This window comes from Salvelinus sp. IW2-2015, linkage group LG9, assembly GCF_002910315.2.
Source record: "Salvelinus sp. IW2-2015 linkage group LG9, ASM291031v2, whole genome shotgun sequence".
Lineage (NCBI taxonomy): Eukaryota > Metazoa > Chordata > Actinopteri > Salmoniformes > Salmonidae > Salvelinus > Salvelinus sp. IW2-2015.
The window spans coordinates 7,460,633-7,475,333 of record NC_036849.1 but is presented as its reverse complement, the minus strand read 5'-3'; the positions used below and the strand labels follow the sequence as shown (position 1 = coordinate 7,475,333).

Here is a 14,701-nt window from a genome sequence, read left to right as displayed (position 1 = left end):
GGAATGACCTGCAGAATCAGCCGGGATGAGTGCCTCATTTTCACAAAGATCCAGCTAATTTTTGGCGAGAAAAATCCGGGAGCCGGGAGGCTTGGGGAGAGCCAAGGAAGCAAGCCCACCCTTCCCAATCCCTTGTAGGTGTGACAGCTGTGCAGAGTGAATAGCTTAGAGCACGAAACCCTCCTGCAGACTGCTAGATCAGCCCCTGAATATCTTATCTCACACTCAGGAGAGAAAAAGGCATCGCTCTGTCTGATTGTACTTACTGCATTGTATCCCTGGTTGAAAACGTAAAGGTGATCCTAAAGCCTCTGCACATAAAGTGACTATGAGAAATAGTGAACCTGTTTTCACAAGTGCTTTATGGAAAATGATGCATAGCCTTAGTATGTAGGCCTAGGAAAAGGATACAGGATTTTTTTGTGATGGTAACTTGAAAAGTAAACTATAGCTAGCTATATGTATAGTTACAATTTCATATCAAGTCTATTTGTGGAAGTGAAAAGTCACCAGTACAGCTTACCAGTACTCTAAAAATCTATTGTAAGCTCTTCAGAAGATTTGTTTTTATTTAACCTTTATTTAACTAGGCAAGAACAAATTCAATTCTAAGAACAAATTCATATTTCCAATGACGGCCTACCCCGGCAAAACCCTAACCTGGACGACGTTGGGCCAATTGTGCGCCGCCCTATGGGACACCCAATCACGGCCGGTTGTGATACAGCCTGGAATCGAACCAGGGTCTGTAGTGACGCCTCTAGCACTGAGATGCAGTGCCTTAGACCGCTGCGCCACTCGGGAGCACTGACAACCAGTGACGAAAAAGCCAAGATTGATGTCTGAGGTAAAATTCAAAAGCGGTTGCATTTGAATCAATGTCAACGCTGTCTAATAGCATTTATCCAAACACACCGTTTACACAGGGAATCAAGCTTGGCTAAAAGTACATGATAACACAAACCCATCACAGTGTGTATGGCCTTAGTCACTATAAAGGGCTTGTTTAAATTCTTAATACTGTTGGACGAATGAGGAAGACAAATCTTATCAGCTAAGCTAACAAGAGTGCAAATACAGTGCAGATAATCAGATTTCTAATTATTGTCACTCACATGATCCAATGTGCTTATTTGAATTACAGCGATCACATGTGATTATATATTCAATGCTTTGGGTTTAGCAGAGGCTTTATTGGGAATGTAAAGCCTGAATAATGACGATCTATCAAGCATCAACCAGAGGGCTAACTACTCATCAGCACTCAGCAAGATAGACATATTCCTTTGGATCCCTACCTAAAATGTCTAGATCTAGTTAGCCAGGATTTCGCAAGCGTTTTTATTCCAGAGAACAACAAACTAGCTTTACAAATGGCACCATATTCACTTGTGACTAGGGAGTATTAGGCTCAAGTCAAAAGTAGTGGACTTTAGAGGGGATAGTGTGGCATTTAGGACCCATCCCCGGTCCTTCCTTGCTTACCTTACCTTAACACTAGCACTTCAGAACAGACTAAATCTGTGTCAGACAACCTTGGCTTATCCATAAGTAGATAATACGTTCCGGCATATTTGGCTACATTAGTTCTTGTTGGGAAATGAAAACGTCATTTTTTCTTCACATTCTCTATCAGAACACTTGTTTCACGTAATTGATCAATTGACCATCAAAATCAATGTGGAATCAACTACGTGTCTCCAGTGTGAAATTCTGATATTTTCATGAAGATAATGAATAAATGATGCCAAACAATGGGAATAAACCCAGGATGGGTCAGGAGACCCAAAATACTTCTAATATGTAATTATATGGTTGTAAGTGCAAAAGTGTTATGTTGTGTCATCGTAACAACACCAAACAAAGCCTCATTGTAACCGACAGGCTTGTGAAACCAGTAAAGAGTGGTGTGTCACAAGAACGGACATGTTATTAGTCACTCTACAGAAATTACTGAGGAGGGATAGGTGGGTGGGTCCGCCTGCATTCAGGAGTCAACTCAGGGTCACATGACGTGGCCGGGCTTTGACAGGCAGTTTCACATCCTTACCTTCTTTTCACCTTTCCCTCTATACCTGCATGGTGCAATATTGTGACATCCACAGGTTAGGGTAAATTGAGTTCTTTATGCAACTGTTAGGCAGCACTAAATTACTCACTACTACAGGACTAAGTTAGTAGTACCCTCAATGAACATCATTTGTCCAACTATTATTTCATCTGCTTTTAGACCCACAATCCATTAGTCACTACATTTCAATGTGAGGATTCACAATGTGTACACACACACACACACACACACACACACACACACACACACACACACACACACACAATGATTATTTTAGTGTTAAGGAGGACTTTATACTGGGGTGTTTTCTTTTGTTAAGAAAATCCCTCTACTAACATGCTTATAAACAGGAACCTTTGCTATGCGCTAGGACGGAATCCAAATGAAGCGCTTTTGTAAAGGATGAGTGATGCTCTGGCTTCGACCTGTCCTTCAGAACAACCAGCAGGAGACAAGTGGCCCAGCTCTAGAATCAACACTCAGCCAGCGTCCTAAACGCCACCCTACACTCTACATAGTGCACTACTTTTGACCAGAGCCCTACCATAGCCAAAATGGCACCCTATTCCCTGTGTAGGGAATAGGATGCCATTTGGGAAACAGCCTCAAACATTCCAGGATTCTTTCCAAAGGAAAAGGTTTCAGTGTCTAAGATGCCTTGCTATAAGTTGTAGTAGCTAATATAATGATAAGGGGAGGAAGGGAGGTGGGGTTTAGGTCAGAAAAATATTCAAAGTTGGATTTAAATACATGTTTTCCTAGCCGTCAAAACTGCCTTGCAGCACCATTGTGTGTTGCAGAGCTCGTCTGGAGGGTGAATGTGGCTGTGGGTTGATCACATCAGCACAACCAACCAATCAAACCTGGGTTCAAATAGTATTGGTTTCATTTCAAATTGCTTGACTGAGCTAGCCTGGCACAATGGAACCAATGGGATAGTACCAAAGAGTCCAAACACCCCTGGTATTCCAGGCAAGCTCAATCAACTACAGCTTAAAGCATGTGAAAGAAAAACAATACTATTTGAACCCAGGTTTGACAGCAGCAGCACAACCAAGAGGTCCTCATTAGCACTTGATGTTTGAGCATGGGTCACAGCAGTGACCGTTTGTGCAAAGCCAGCCCTGTTTGTTTTTCTCTATGGTTCATAGGCGGTCATCGGGTGTGTGGTCACAATTGAGGGGGACTTGCAATGCAGCATTTGCACAACATTGCTGCAATGTTATTGAGACCTAGCAGAGACTAAACAATAGGCTGATTTCCTGGTGAATTATTTTAAATTCCTTAACAAGACATTGGACTGGACACCATTCCCTTCCTGGCAGCTGGCTAAAGTTACAACAGGGTATCCATCGTCACCAGAGATGCTTCATTTTAGAAGCTACTTTCAACAAGGAAGGTTAAGGCTATATTACACATAGTGATTTTGTATGGGAAATGCTAACAAAACATGAATAACTCAATAATTAAGATGTTTAATTTAGTGAACCACAAAAACATCCAAAACCTGTACAACAACAATGTGTGTTTGAGCCTATGTATGTGCTATGGTCTCTCCCAGATCAGAATAATCACCCCAGGCACCGTTTTAACAGTGCCCACCCTGTGTCTATTCCCTAAACCAACACAGGGAGACAAAGCGGGACAGAGGCTGAGAATCCCTGTGCCTGCCTACCGCTCAGAGTGAGACCACCCACTTAGGAAGCGGGGCGGCCTGTTAGGCCACACCACACTCAATTCCAAGGATTTCAATCAGACCCACATGGTAGCCCAAACGTGCCGATAGCGCGCCTCTTGCCCCGGTGGAGGGGGGAGTCAGTGAGAGGCTGGGTGGGTGGGTGTTGGGAGGAACATGGCAGAGGGTCGTGAATGATGGGGGAAGACTAGAGACCAAACGGTTTCTTCCACACTGTTACCAGCTGCTGTTAGTATCACTGACCCAATGGGTTTAAACACTACATTTCCTGCCTGGGAGACTGATGCTAAGAGCGGGGGAAGTAGGAGGGAGTAAGGGTTAGGGCAGAGGTCGATCCACCTGCTAAGAACAAAGGTCTCTGGGACTGTAGCTCTTCTCTCCCTGTTCAGAGAGCCAATTCAACTCCCTAGGAAACTTTACATTGTTTGTTATTTGGCCCGGGCTTGAAGGCAGGCTGCACTTTGAATTCTCCGGTGTGAGAAAAAGCAGTCAGCAGACAGAAAGATACACAGGAATTAGACATACCAGACTCGAGTTCAAAAAGCTGTCTTCTGGATGCTATGTGTTTCAGTCCAGTGTAATGGTAGCCCTGCCACTTGACTTGGAACAGAGCTAGCTACGTCGCTGGGAAATGTTAGACTCTCAAATTCATACAGAGCTATGATTTCATATTGAACATCCACTTATCGGTGGTCAAGGCAAACACATATTTATTCAATTTACACAAATAATAATACATAATAAATAGGGCAGGCCTAAGCAGCATTTCCTAACTACCCTTAGAAAAAAGGCACACTTATTTTGATCTCTGATAACCCATATTTATTAGACAGCAAATTCTCTCCATTTGCAGAACATGTTAAGTTAACCTTTTTTTGACAAGTAGGAACCACTCTGATTATTTCTGACTGTTGCTTAACTATGGATGGACACATAATCATCTGAACGAACCGCGTGATAATCCTCAAAGCATATTCATGTCCAAGATTCAGACAAGTTAGGATATTTGACACCCATTGTTCCACCTGCCTGAGTCAGTCTCATTAAAGTGAGTCAGACAGACCCACGCAGCAAAGTGTTTCTTGTTTTAAAGAGAATCCGGGATTTGCTTAGTGATGACGAACGGCTGCTAGTAGGATCTGAGAACTGAGAGCTCAACGCTGCTCGCAGACACAGGCTCTGTAGGAAAAGGTTAATAACTAGAGATTAAATGAACCCCTAAAGACAGATTAGACTTGATTGAGACACTGTGACGGTTTCATGTCTCACAGAGGTTGAAACACAAGAGGCTGGGACCTAGGAGCGAATGTGCCTGTCATCCTTGTATGCTTTCATTATCTGTGTATGTCCACCAGTGTCTGCTGGGGTCTGATGGGGTACCTGCAGGGGCTCAGGGCTGACATTAATGTGAGCCACAATGCCTCCAGGTGTAGTTTTTGACAAGGTACCGGTCACAGACAAGCTGACACGCCTTCCTCGGAGGCCCTTCATGTATTAATATCAGGATTTGTGTCGGGCTACATCTTGCTCCAGTCGTTGGGCTCCACCCTCCTGCACTAGGATGTTGTAGGACAAGCAGAGCTGGAGCAGGATACATCTGCATATCAGTAACGCAACAAACCTGCCGCTAGGTCAAAACAGCTTCAATTAACATAGTGCTTACCGTTGGGAATTTTCCTATTCAGCTGTACTAGCCTCTACTGTAACAGGAAAATGCATAGGCTACCAGCCTTGGGGCAGTTATTGATTGCTGCAGTAGCTGCTACCTGTTTTTGTCCCCCACCAGTCCTGCAGCAATCCCCTATGCTTGATAACCACTCGTGGTTTCTCTATGAAAGGACAACATTTATCATTCAAACTACTTTTTTAAACACTTCACACTGTCATGAAGATGAACACTGTCAAATGAGGACTACCAGCACCACATCTGTGGATTAATAGGATCTACACTAACGAGTAACAGGCCTAAAGGTTTTGGAAAATATGGATGAAAATATTAATTTAAGTCAAATAAATTGTAATAAGAGGTTTTTGGCAAACATGTTTGTTATGGTGTTCAGACTGTCTATGCCTATGGGCTCCCTGTTTCCACTCTATTTATTTTGAAGATTAGCAGCGAACCAAGGACAATGCAACTGTTTCCTGTTTGAAGAAAGACTTGATATAATTGTCGATAAATGGAATAGGCTAGTTCGGAAAACATATGTCAGTCACACCCACAGTTTAGAGCACTTCAATAGGCTTGAAAAAGGTCTAACTTCACTTATTACGTTTTAGAAAGGATGGTCCAACTCAGGCTCAGTTTTCCTTCCTGCCAAAGTTCTCAAACAACGATTTGAAATGGCAAGTGTGCCCTCTTGAGGAGAGATTTGGGTCTAACATTTCAAATATCATTTTTTCCCTCCAACAGCGCTTTTTGGTAATTCCTTCCAACCCATCACACTCTCTTCTGAATGCATTACATTTAACACCAAAATCATCCACACAAGATTGAATTCTTACACACATTGGTCTCTAGTGTCAAAAGGAAAGGACGGTTTCTCAGAAGCCTTAGAAACTCAGTGGTGAAATAAAAAAATGCACAGTGGTTGAGTTGAGGACTTAGAACTGTGTTATTAGGCTACACTTCAGAATGTGTTCTTGATTCCCTTATGGAGTGGACTCACTATAAACACTCTGGTTGTCTTACATCTTATCTTAACAGAACAATTCAATCTTTATAGAACAACATATTGCAACGTTTCTAGACTGGTTTATCCTACTTGAACATTCTGCTACACATCCACTCTCACAAAAAGTCGACAATAACAACAGGGAAATCAGTATCTGACATGTGTAACATTGGCTTAATAACCAGAATACATAGTTGAACATTTTTATTTACCTTTGTACATATCAACGAGGGAGTCTTTGAGTTCCTTGCTGTGTGTCCATGACAGACTGCGTTCCTCTTCGCTGTCAGAGAAGCAGCTCTCCCTGGGAATGAATGAGAATGAACTTGTTTGAATGTTAGAATCTCCTCTGGGTTTCATGCATTCTGTTCGAAGAGAAGAATCCCAGACTAGTTCAGTTCAACTGTTTTGAGACTTCACTAACTTCCTCTCAAGGGATTTTATGTGGCAAATCAAGCAGGTCATATGCTTTTCAGATTACGGCGTCTGACTAATCTCACTCACAATGTGCCCTGACTGAGGTGGGGGGCCTCAGATTTACAACCATGCTGCTCTTATAATTTCAGATGACATAAGGAAATACTGGCAGCACTTTATTTGAAGGACTTGATAACACATTAATAAGACATACATAACCATTATGACGAATTCTCCTGTCAACAGCCGGACCGATATGTTTTTTTGGGGTCCGATACCGATTTTATGGGGGACAAAAACTTACTGATACCGATATACGGTGCATTCGGAAAGTATTCAGACCCCTTGACTTTTCCCACATTTTGTTACGTTACAGTCTTATTCTAAAATTGATTAAATAAAAACAATTCCTTATCAATCTACACACAACACCCTATAATGAAAACAGGTTTTTAGAAATGTTTGCAAATGTATTAAAAATAAAAACACCTTATTTACATTGGTATTCAGACCCTTTGCTATGAGACTCGAAATTGAGCTCAGGTGCATCCTGTTTCCATTGATCATCCTTGAGATGTTTCTACAACTTGATTGGAGTCCACCTGTGGCAAATTCAATTGATTGGACATGATTTGGAAAGGCACAAACCTGTCTATATAAGATCTCACAGTTGACAGTGCATCAGAGCAAAAACCAAGCCATGAGGTCGAAGGAATTGTCCGTAGAGCTCCGAGACAGGATTGTGTTGAGGTACAGATCTGGGGAAAGGTACCAAAAAATGTCTGCAGCTTTGAAGGTCCCCAAGAACACAGTGGCCTCCATAATTTTTAAATGGAAGAATATAGGCGCACAATTGGCCCAGCGTCGTCCGGGTTTTGCCGGGGTAGGCCGTCATTGTAAATAAGATATTGTTCTTAACTGACTTGCCTAGTTATATAAAGGTTACATTTAAAAAATAAACGTTTGGAACCACCAAGACTGATGGTAGAGCTGGCCTGCATGGCCAAACTGAGCAATCGGGGGAGAATGGCCTTGGTCAGGGAGGTGACCAAGAACACGATGGTCACTCTGAGAGAGCTCTAGAATCCAGAAGGACAACCATCTCTGCAGCACTCCACCAATTAGGCCTTTATGGTAGAGTGGCCAGACGGAAGACACTCCTCAGTAAAAGGCACATAACAGCCCGCTTGAAGTTTGCCAAAAGGCACCAAAAGACTCTCAGACCATGAGAAACAAGATTCTATGGTCTGATGAAACCAAGATTGAACTCTTTGGCCTGAATGCCACGCGTCACATCTGGAGGAAACCTGGCACCATCCCTACGGGGAAGCATGTTGGTGGTAGCATCATGCTGATGGGATGTTTTTCAGCGGCAGGGACTGGGAGACCAGTCAGGATCGAGGCAAAGATGAACAGAGCAAAGTACAGAGAGATCCTTGATGAAAACCTGCTCAGGACCTCAGACTGGGAAAGGTTCACCTTCCAACAGGTTAACGACCCGAAGCACACAGCCAAGAGAAAGCATGAGTGGCTTCGGGACAAGTCTCTGAACGTCCTTGAGTGGCCCAGACAGAGCCCGGACTTGAACCCAATCGAACATCTCTGGAGAGCCCTAAAAATAGCTGTGCAGCAACGCTCCCCATCCAACCTGACAGAGCTTAAGAGGATCTGCAGAGAAGAATAGGAGAAACTCCCCAAATAAAGATGTGCCAAGCTTGTAGCATCATACCCAAGAAGACTCGAGGCTGTAATCGCTGCCAAAGGTGCTTCAACAAAGTACTGAGTAAAGGGTCTGAATAATTATGTAAATGTGATCAGTTTTTATTTATTTATTAGCAAACTTTTCTGAAATACTCTTTTCGCTTTGACATTATGGGGTATTGTGTTTAGATTGATGAAAAAGTAAAGAGGTCTGAACACATTCTAAAAGCACTGTATATCGGTCAGGCTTTATCAACAACTACAAGTTTATCTTGTATTATTAGCTTCCCTCTCTCTTTGAGCATTGTGTGGTCTGTGTTATCTGAGAATAGAGGTGTCACATTTCAAGAAACCGAGGTAACACATTTCAAACATAACAAATGATCATTAGCCTTTATACTTCTCAAGTTAATCCTAAAACTCTTATCATTCAATAGAGGCTAACAGTTAGGAATTATAGATCATTGCAAATTTCCCAACACTTTGGATATACCTACTTGTATGATAAGAATAAGTATCTTTATGGATTTGAAGTTAACTGCAACGACTTAAATCCTTGATGGCACTTCACAAAGTATTAAAGACGGCAATCAAACATTAAAACAACCTTCAATCAATCTGAAAGTCAATTTTAGGCTATCATTTCTACATTTGCTGAACCAACGGCATGCATGATATCAACTCAGAAGACAAGTAGGCTGCCTAGCTGTAACAAAAGTAGGCTATTGCAACATGTGAGCTGTGGTACTTACTTCACAGAGAGCTCCTTTTTTAAGCTTGATATCTGGTGCTTAGCTCTTTGCAATGCATTTCTAACATCGTAAGCTCTTATTTTTGTAGACATCAGCCAACTGGAATTCCACCTGGGTGCTGTAGTGACACTGAATAGCTACTGTTCTGGGCACCTCAGTTGCAATTTGATACATATCCACGACAACACGTCTCACAGCATCTTAAAGAACATCCTGGTCAAATTAACAATCAACTCAATTCAACTGTCATGAACAGCCAATGGGAAAGAAGCATGCACCCTGTACAGTTAAAGTCGGAAGTTTACATACACTTAGGTTGGAGTCATTAAAACTCGTTTTTCAACCACTCCACAAATTTCTTGTTAACAAACTATAATTTTGGCAAGTCGGTTAGGACATCTACTTTGTACATGACAAGTCATTTTTCAACAATTGTTTACAGACAGATTATTTCACTAAAATTCACTGTATCACATTCCAGTGGGTCAGAAGTTTACATACACTAAGTTGACTGTGCCTTTAAACAGCTTGGAAAATTCCAGAAAATTATGTCATGGCTTTAGAAGCTTCTGATAGGCTAATTGACATCATTTGAGTCAATTGGAGGTGTACCTGTGGATGTATTTCAAGGCCTACCTTCAAACTCAGTGCCTTTTGCTTGACATCATGGGAAAATCAAAAGAAATCAGCCAAGACCTCAGAAAAACAGTTGTAGACCTTCACAAGTCTGGTTCATCCTTGGTGCAATTTCCAAACGCCTGAAGGTACCACGTTCATCTGTACAAACAATAGTACGCAAGTATAAACACCATGGACCAGCAGCCGTCATACCGCTCAGGAAGGAGACGCGCTCTGTCTCCTAGAGATGAACGTACTTTGGTGCGAAAAGTGCAAATCAATCCCAGAACAACAGCAAAGGACCTTGTGAAGATGCGGAAGAAACAGGTACAAAAGTATCTATATCCACAGTAAAACGAATCCTATATCGACATAACCTGAAAGGCCGCTCAGCAAGGAAGAAGCCACTGCTCCAAAACTGCCATAAAAAAGCCAGACTACAGTTTGCAGCTGCAAAGATTGTACTTTTTGGAGAAATTTCCTCTGGTCTGATGAAACAAAAATAAAACTGTTTGGCCATTATGACCATCGTTATGTTTGGAGGAAAAAGGGGGAGGCTTGCAAGCCAAAGAACACCATCCCAACTGTGATGCACGGGGTGGCAGCATCATGTTGTGGGGGGCTTTGCTGCAGGAGGGACTGGTGCACTTCACAAAATAGATGGCATCATGAGGCAGGAAAATTATGTGGATATATTGAAGCAACATCTCAAGACATCAGTCAGGAAGTTAAAGCTTGGTCGCAAATGGTCTTCCAAATGGACAATGACCCCAAGCATACTTCCAAAGTTGTGGCAAAATGGCTTAAGGACAACAAAGTCAAGGTATGGAGTGGCCATCACAAAGCCCTGACCTCAATCCTATAGAAAACTTGTGGGCAGAACTGAAAAAGCGTATGCGAGCAAGGAGGCCTACAAACCTGAGTCAGTTACACCAGCTCTGTCAGGAGGAATGGGCCAAAATTCACCCAACTTATTGTGGGAAGCTTGTGGAAGGCTACCCGAAACGTTTGACCCAAGTTAAACAATTTAAAGGCAATGCTACCAAATACTAATTGAGGTTATGTAAACTTCTGACCCACTGGGAATGTGATGAAAAATAAAAGCTGAAATAAATAATTCTCTCTACTATTATTCTGACATTTCACATTCTTAAAATAATATGGCGATCCTAACTGACCTAAGACAGGGAATTTTTACTAGGATTAAATGTCAGGAATTGTGAAAAACTGAGTTTAAATGTATTTGGCTAAGGCATATGTAAACTTCCGACTTCAACTCTATGTGTACCACAACCTCACTTACAGCTCTCGGGTCTCTCTCTCTCTGAGGTACTAGATAGTAAACACAACAAGCTCTCACAGTCTCACTGCAGTATTAGATGTTTATCCACGTTTCTCCAAATGTCACATTTCTAAGCTGCTCAAAACGTCAAATTTCGAAGTGTTTTTGACACCCTGGCAGGGTTTCCATTAGGAAAATGTGGCGCCTGACAACGTGACTGGGAAGATTTTAATTTACAAGCCATTTGAGATATTTACCGGAACCATATACATTGGGTGCATAACCCATTAGGGCGTTCATCCACGGAGCTTAGAATGACAGTGCTCAGAAATCACATTTACATTATGGTAATCTATTTTAACAGAACATGCAACTCATGTAACAAAGCAGCCAATAAAATGTCATTTTCAAACATTTGCCAAAATGCAATTCGCGGGAAAACACCATTCTAAACAGCGCACCTGATAGCAGTTCCATATGTGACAGAGATGAAAATCTCTGTGAGAAACTTAGAAAGAGGGGGAGTCTAATGGCATAGTTGTGGGTCCAAGAGGGAACTGAATTGAAATACATTTGCCAAAATGATCAATACTCGTATATACAGAAACAATTAAAATAATTGAAAATAGTTTTCCAGAAAGCATGACTTAGCCACAGAGGAATCAAGGACCATTAGCTCATTTAAAAAAATAGCTGTGGATTATTTCAAATCACAAGCTCGTAGGCCTATGCCTATTTGGGAAGCCTGTAATTTGGGCATCGCGCGTGGCAATAGTGTCACGATCGTCTTCTTGACAGAGATTGGACCAAGGCGCAGCGTGTGCAAAATACATCTTCTTTTATTGAGAAGAGAGAGAAAACACAAAACGAACACTATATACAAACTAACAAAACAACAAACGACCGTGAAGCTAAATAACGTAAGTGCACAGACAAGCAACAAACGTTCAACATAGACAACTACCCACAAAAACCTACTGCCTATGGCTGCCTTAAATATGGCTCCCAATCAGAGACAATGAATGACAGCTGTCTCTGACTGAGACCCAATCTAGGCAGCCATAGACATAACTAGACAACCTGACTCCTCTCTACCCCATACACATACAACACCCCTAGACTAAACAAAAACACACAAAGACAACCCACCCCAACTCACGCCCTGACCAACTAAATAAATAACAGAAAAAGGAACAATAGGTCAGGAACGTGACAAATAGGCCTAGCTGATTATTGAGTTGTGGCTGTCAGTGAAAAGCATCTAAAATATGTGTGAAGATAATGTGTCAGAGTATAATTTAAAATGTTGAGACAAGAAGAAGGGGAGGGGTGTGTGGCGAAGATATAGGGGAGTCTCTCTCCAGAATGGCTCAGCTGTCTCCTGCTCTTCTTGCTCATTCATTGTTTCATTGTGTGAATTGTGCCTTTTGATTTTGATCAGTTCCCCATCACGTCTCCAGTAGTAAATGTAACGTTAATCCCCATCATTTGGTTACATTCATTTCTGTTAATGTATCGATTAATTAGTCATTTACCGTTCTCATTCTCAGAGTGGAAACGTTGTTTGCAGAGTTCACAACCTTCTACACTTTTGAGAAACAAGTTTTGGTTTATTTCATAACCATCATCATTAGTGATGCACCGATATGACATTTTTGTCCGATACCGATATCCAATATTTTCCTGGCCAAAAAACCTTATACCGATATTTAACATTTTTGAGGCCTTTTAAGCATTCTAGTACATTTAAATAGTTAACACACACACATGGACGCAGCGGTCTAAGGCACTGCATCTCAGTGCAAGAAGCTTCACTACAGTCCCTGGTTTGAATCCAGGCTGTATCACATCCGGCCGTGATTGGGAGTCCCATTGGGCGGCGCACAATTGGCCCAGCGTCGTTCGGGTTTGGCCGGGGTAGGCCGCTATTGTAAATACAAATTTGTTCTTAACTGACGTGCCTCGTTAAATAAAGGTTACACACACACACACCAACCAAAAAGTTATTTTGTTGGCATTTACGCATGTCCCCATTACCAGTAAAACATAATCAAAACCTATTTCTTTCACATACTTGATGTGCTGTTTCGTTGTGCATTTCTTCAGTTGTTTCATTCTCAACCAGGATCTCTCATACTATGGAAAGCTGTTTGGGTCTTTGCGTGTCAAATAACACTATTTGACGTGTCAAATAAGCTTGTTGACCAATCAGGACCTGAATATGACTGCACGTCACATAATAATTGAATGCGTTCATTCATTTTTTACATAGTTATTACACATTGATTACACTATCACTCGTATTTAATTTGTCACAACGATTCATCGATACGTATGCTATGATGCTGGTAAAGTTTTATCGCGCACCTACAGTGCTGGTCATAAAAAAAGCTAGCTAGCTCATGGATGCAAACAATGTTCTTCCCCAAAAACATAGCAAAACGACAATAAATCTGTTCAGTAGCTATAGTTAGCTAGCCTACTATATAGCTAGGTGTCATCATCTAAAATAACCCTAATTTATAAGACAGTCCTTATTTGATTAATGGTGGTCGGACCCATCTATGTTGAAGTTAGCCACAAGAAGGATTAGCCACAATAGTGGACTTTGCGGTTCGCCTTCAAATTAAAAGCATATAATTGACAGTGATGCAAATGAAAAACAAATAGTAGAATTATGCCAGAATTGAATAGATCATGCTAAACGAGGTTGGAATGTTGTTATATAAAATCAACAAAAGAAATATTTTGTTAATTTGACAAAATCTGTTGAAATCGCACTGGATGTATTAGACTTTAGAATTGCATTGGGACATACTTCCGGCGCCGAAAAGAGATGGCCGCCTCGCTTCGCGCTTCCTTGGAAAATATGCAGTATTTTGTTTTTTATGTGTTATTTCTTACATCGCTACCCCAGGTAATCTTAGGTTTCATTACATACAGTCGGGAGAACTACTGAATATACGATTAACGTCAACTCATCATCGTTCCTACCAGGAATATGACTTTCCCGAAACGGATCCAGTGTTTTGCCTTCCACCCAATACAATGGATCTGATCCCAGCCGGCGACCCTGTGCGACGCCGAAAAAGGGCAAACGAGGCAGTCTCGTGGTCAGGCTTCGGAGACGGGCACATCGCGCTCCACTCCCTAGCATTACTACTCGCCAATGTCCAGTCTCTTGACAATAAGGTTGACGAATCCGAGCACGGGTAGCATTCCAGAGAGACATCAGGATTGCAACGTGCTCTGCTTCACGGAAACATGGCTAACTCAAGAGACGCTAACGGAGTCGGTGCAGCCAGCTGGTTTCTTCATGCATCGCGCCGACAGAAACAAAACATCTTTCCGGTAAGAAGAGGGGCGGGGGGTATGCCTTATGATTAACGAGACGTGGTGTGATCATCATAACAACACACAGGAACTCAAGTCATTCTGTTCACCTATCTAGAACTCCTCACAATCAAATGTCGACCGCATTATCTACCAAGG

The 14,701-nt window shown here is 41.9% G+C and overlaps 1 protein-coding gene across 3 annotated transcripts in view; it reads right to left on the bottom strand.

Moving 5' to 3' along the window:
• Positions 1 to 14,701, bottom strand: part of mipol1 (mirror-image polydactyly 1) — a 73,946-nt gene that overhangs the window by 52,036 nt on the left and 7,209 nt on the right. For all 3 annotated transcript variants that reach the window (XM_023994108.2, XM_023994107.2, XM_023994109.2), the window contains exon 2: positions 6,652 to 6,743. In XM_023994108.2, the coding sequence (XP_023849876.1) occupies positions 6,652 to 6,661 (10 nt within the window). In that variant the 5' untranslated portion in view covers positions 6,662 to 6,743. The remainder of the gene's footprint in view (positions 1 to 6,651; positions 6,744 to 14,701) is intronic.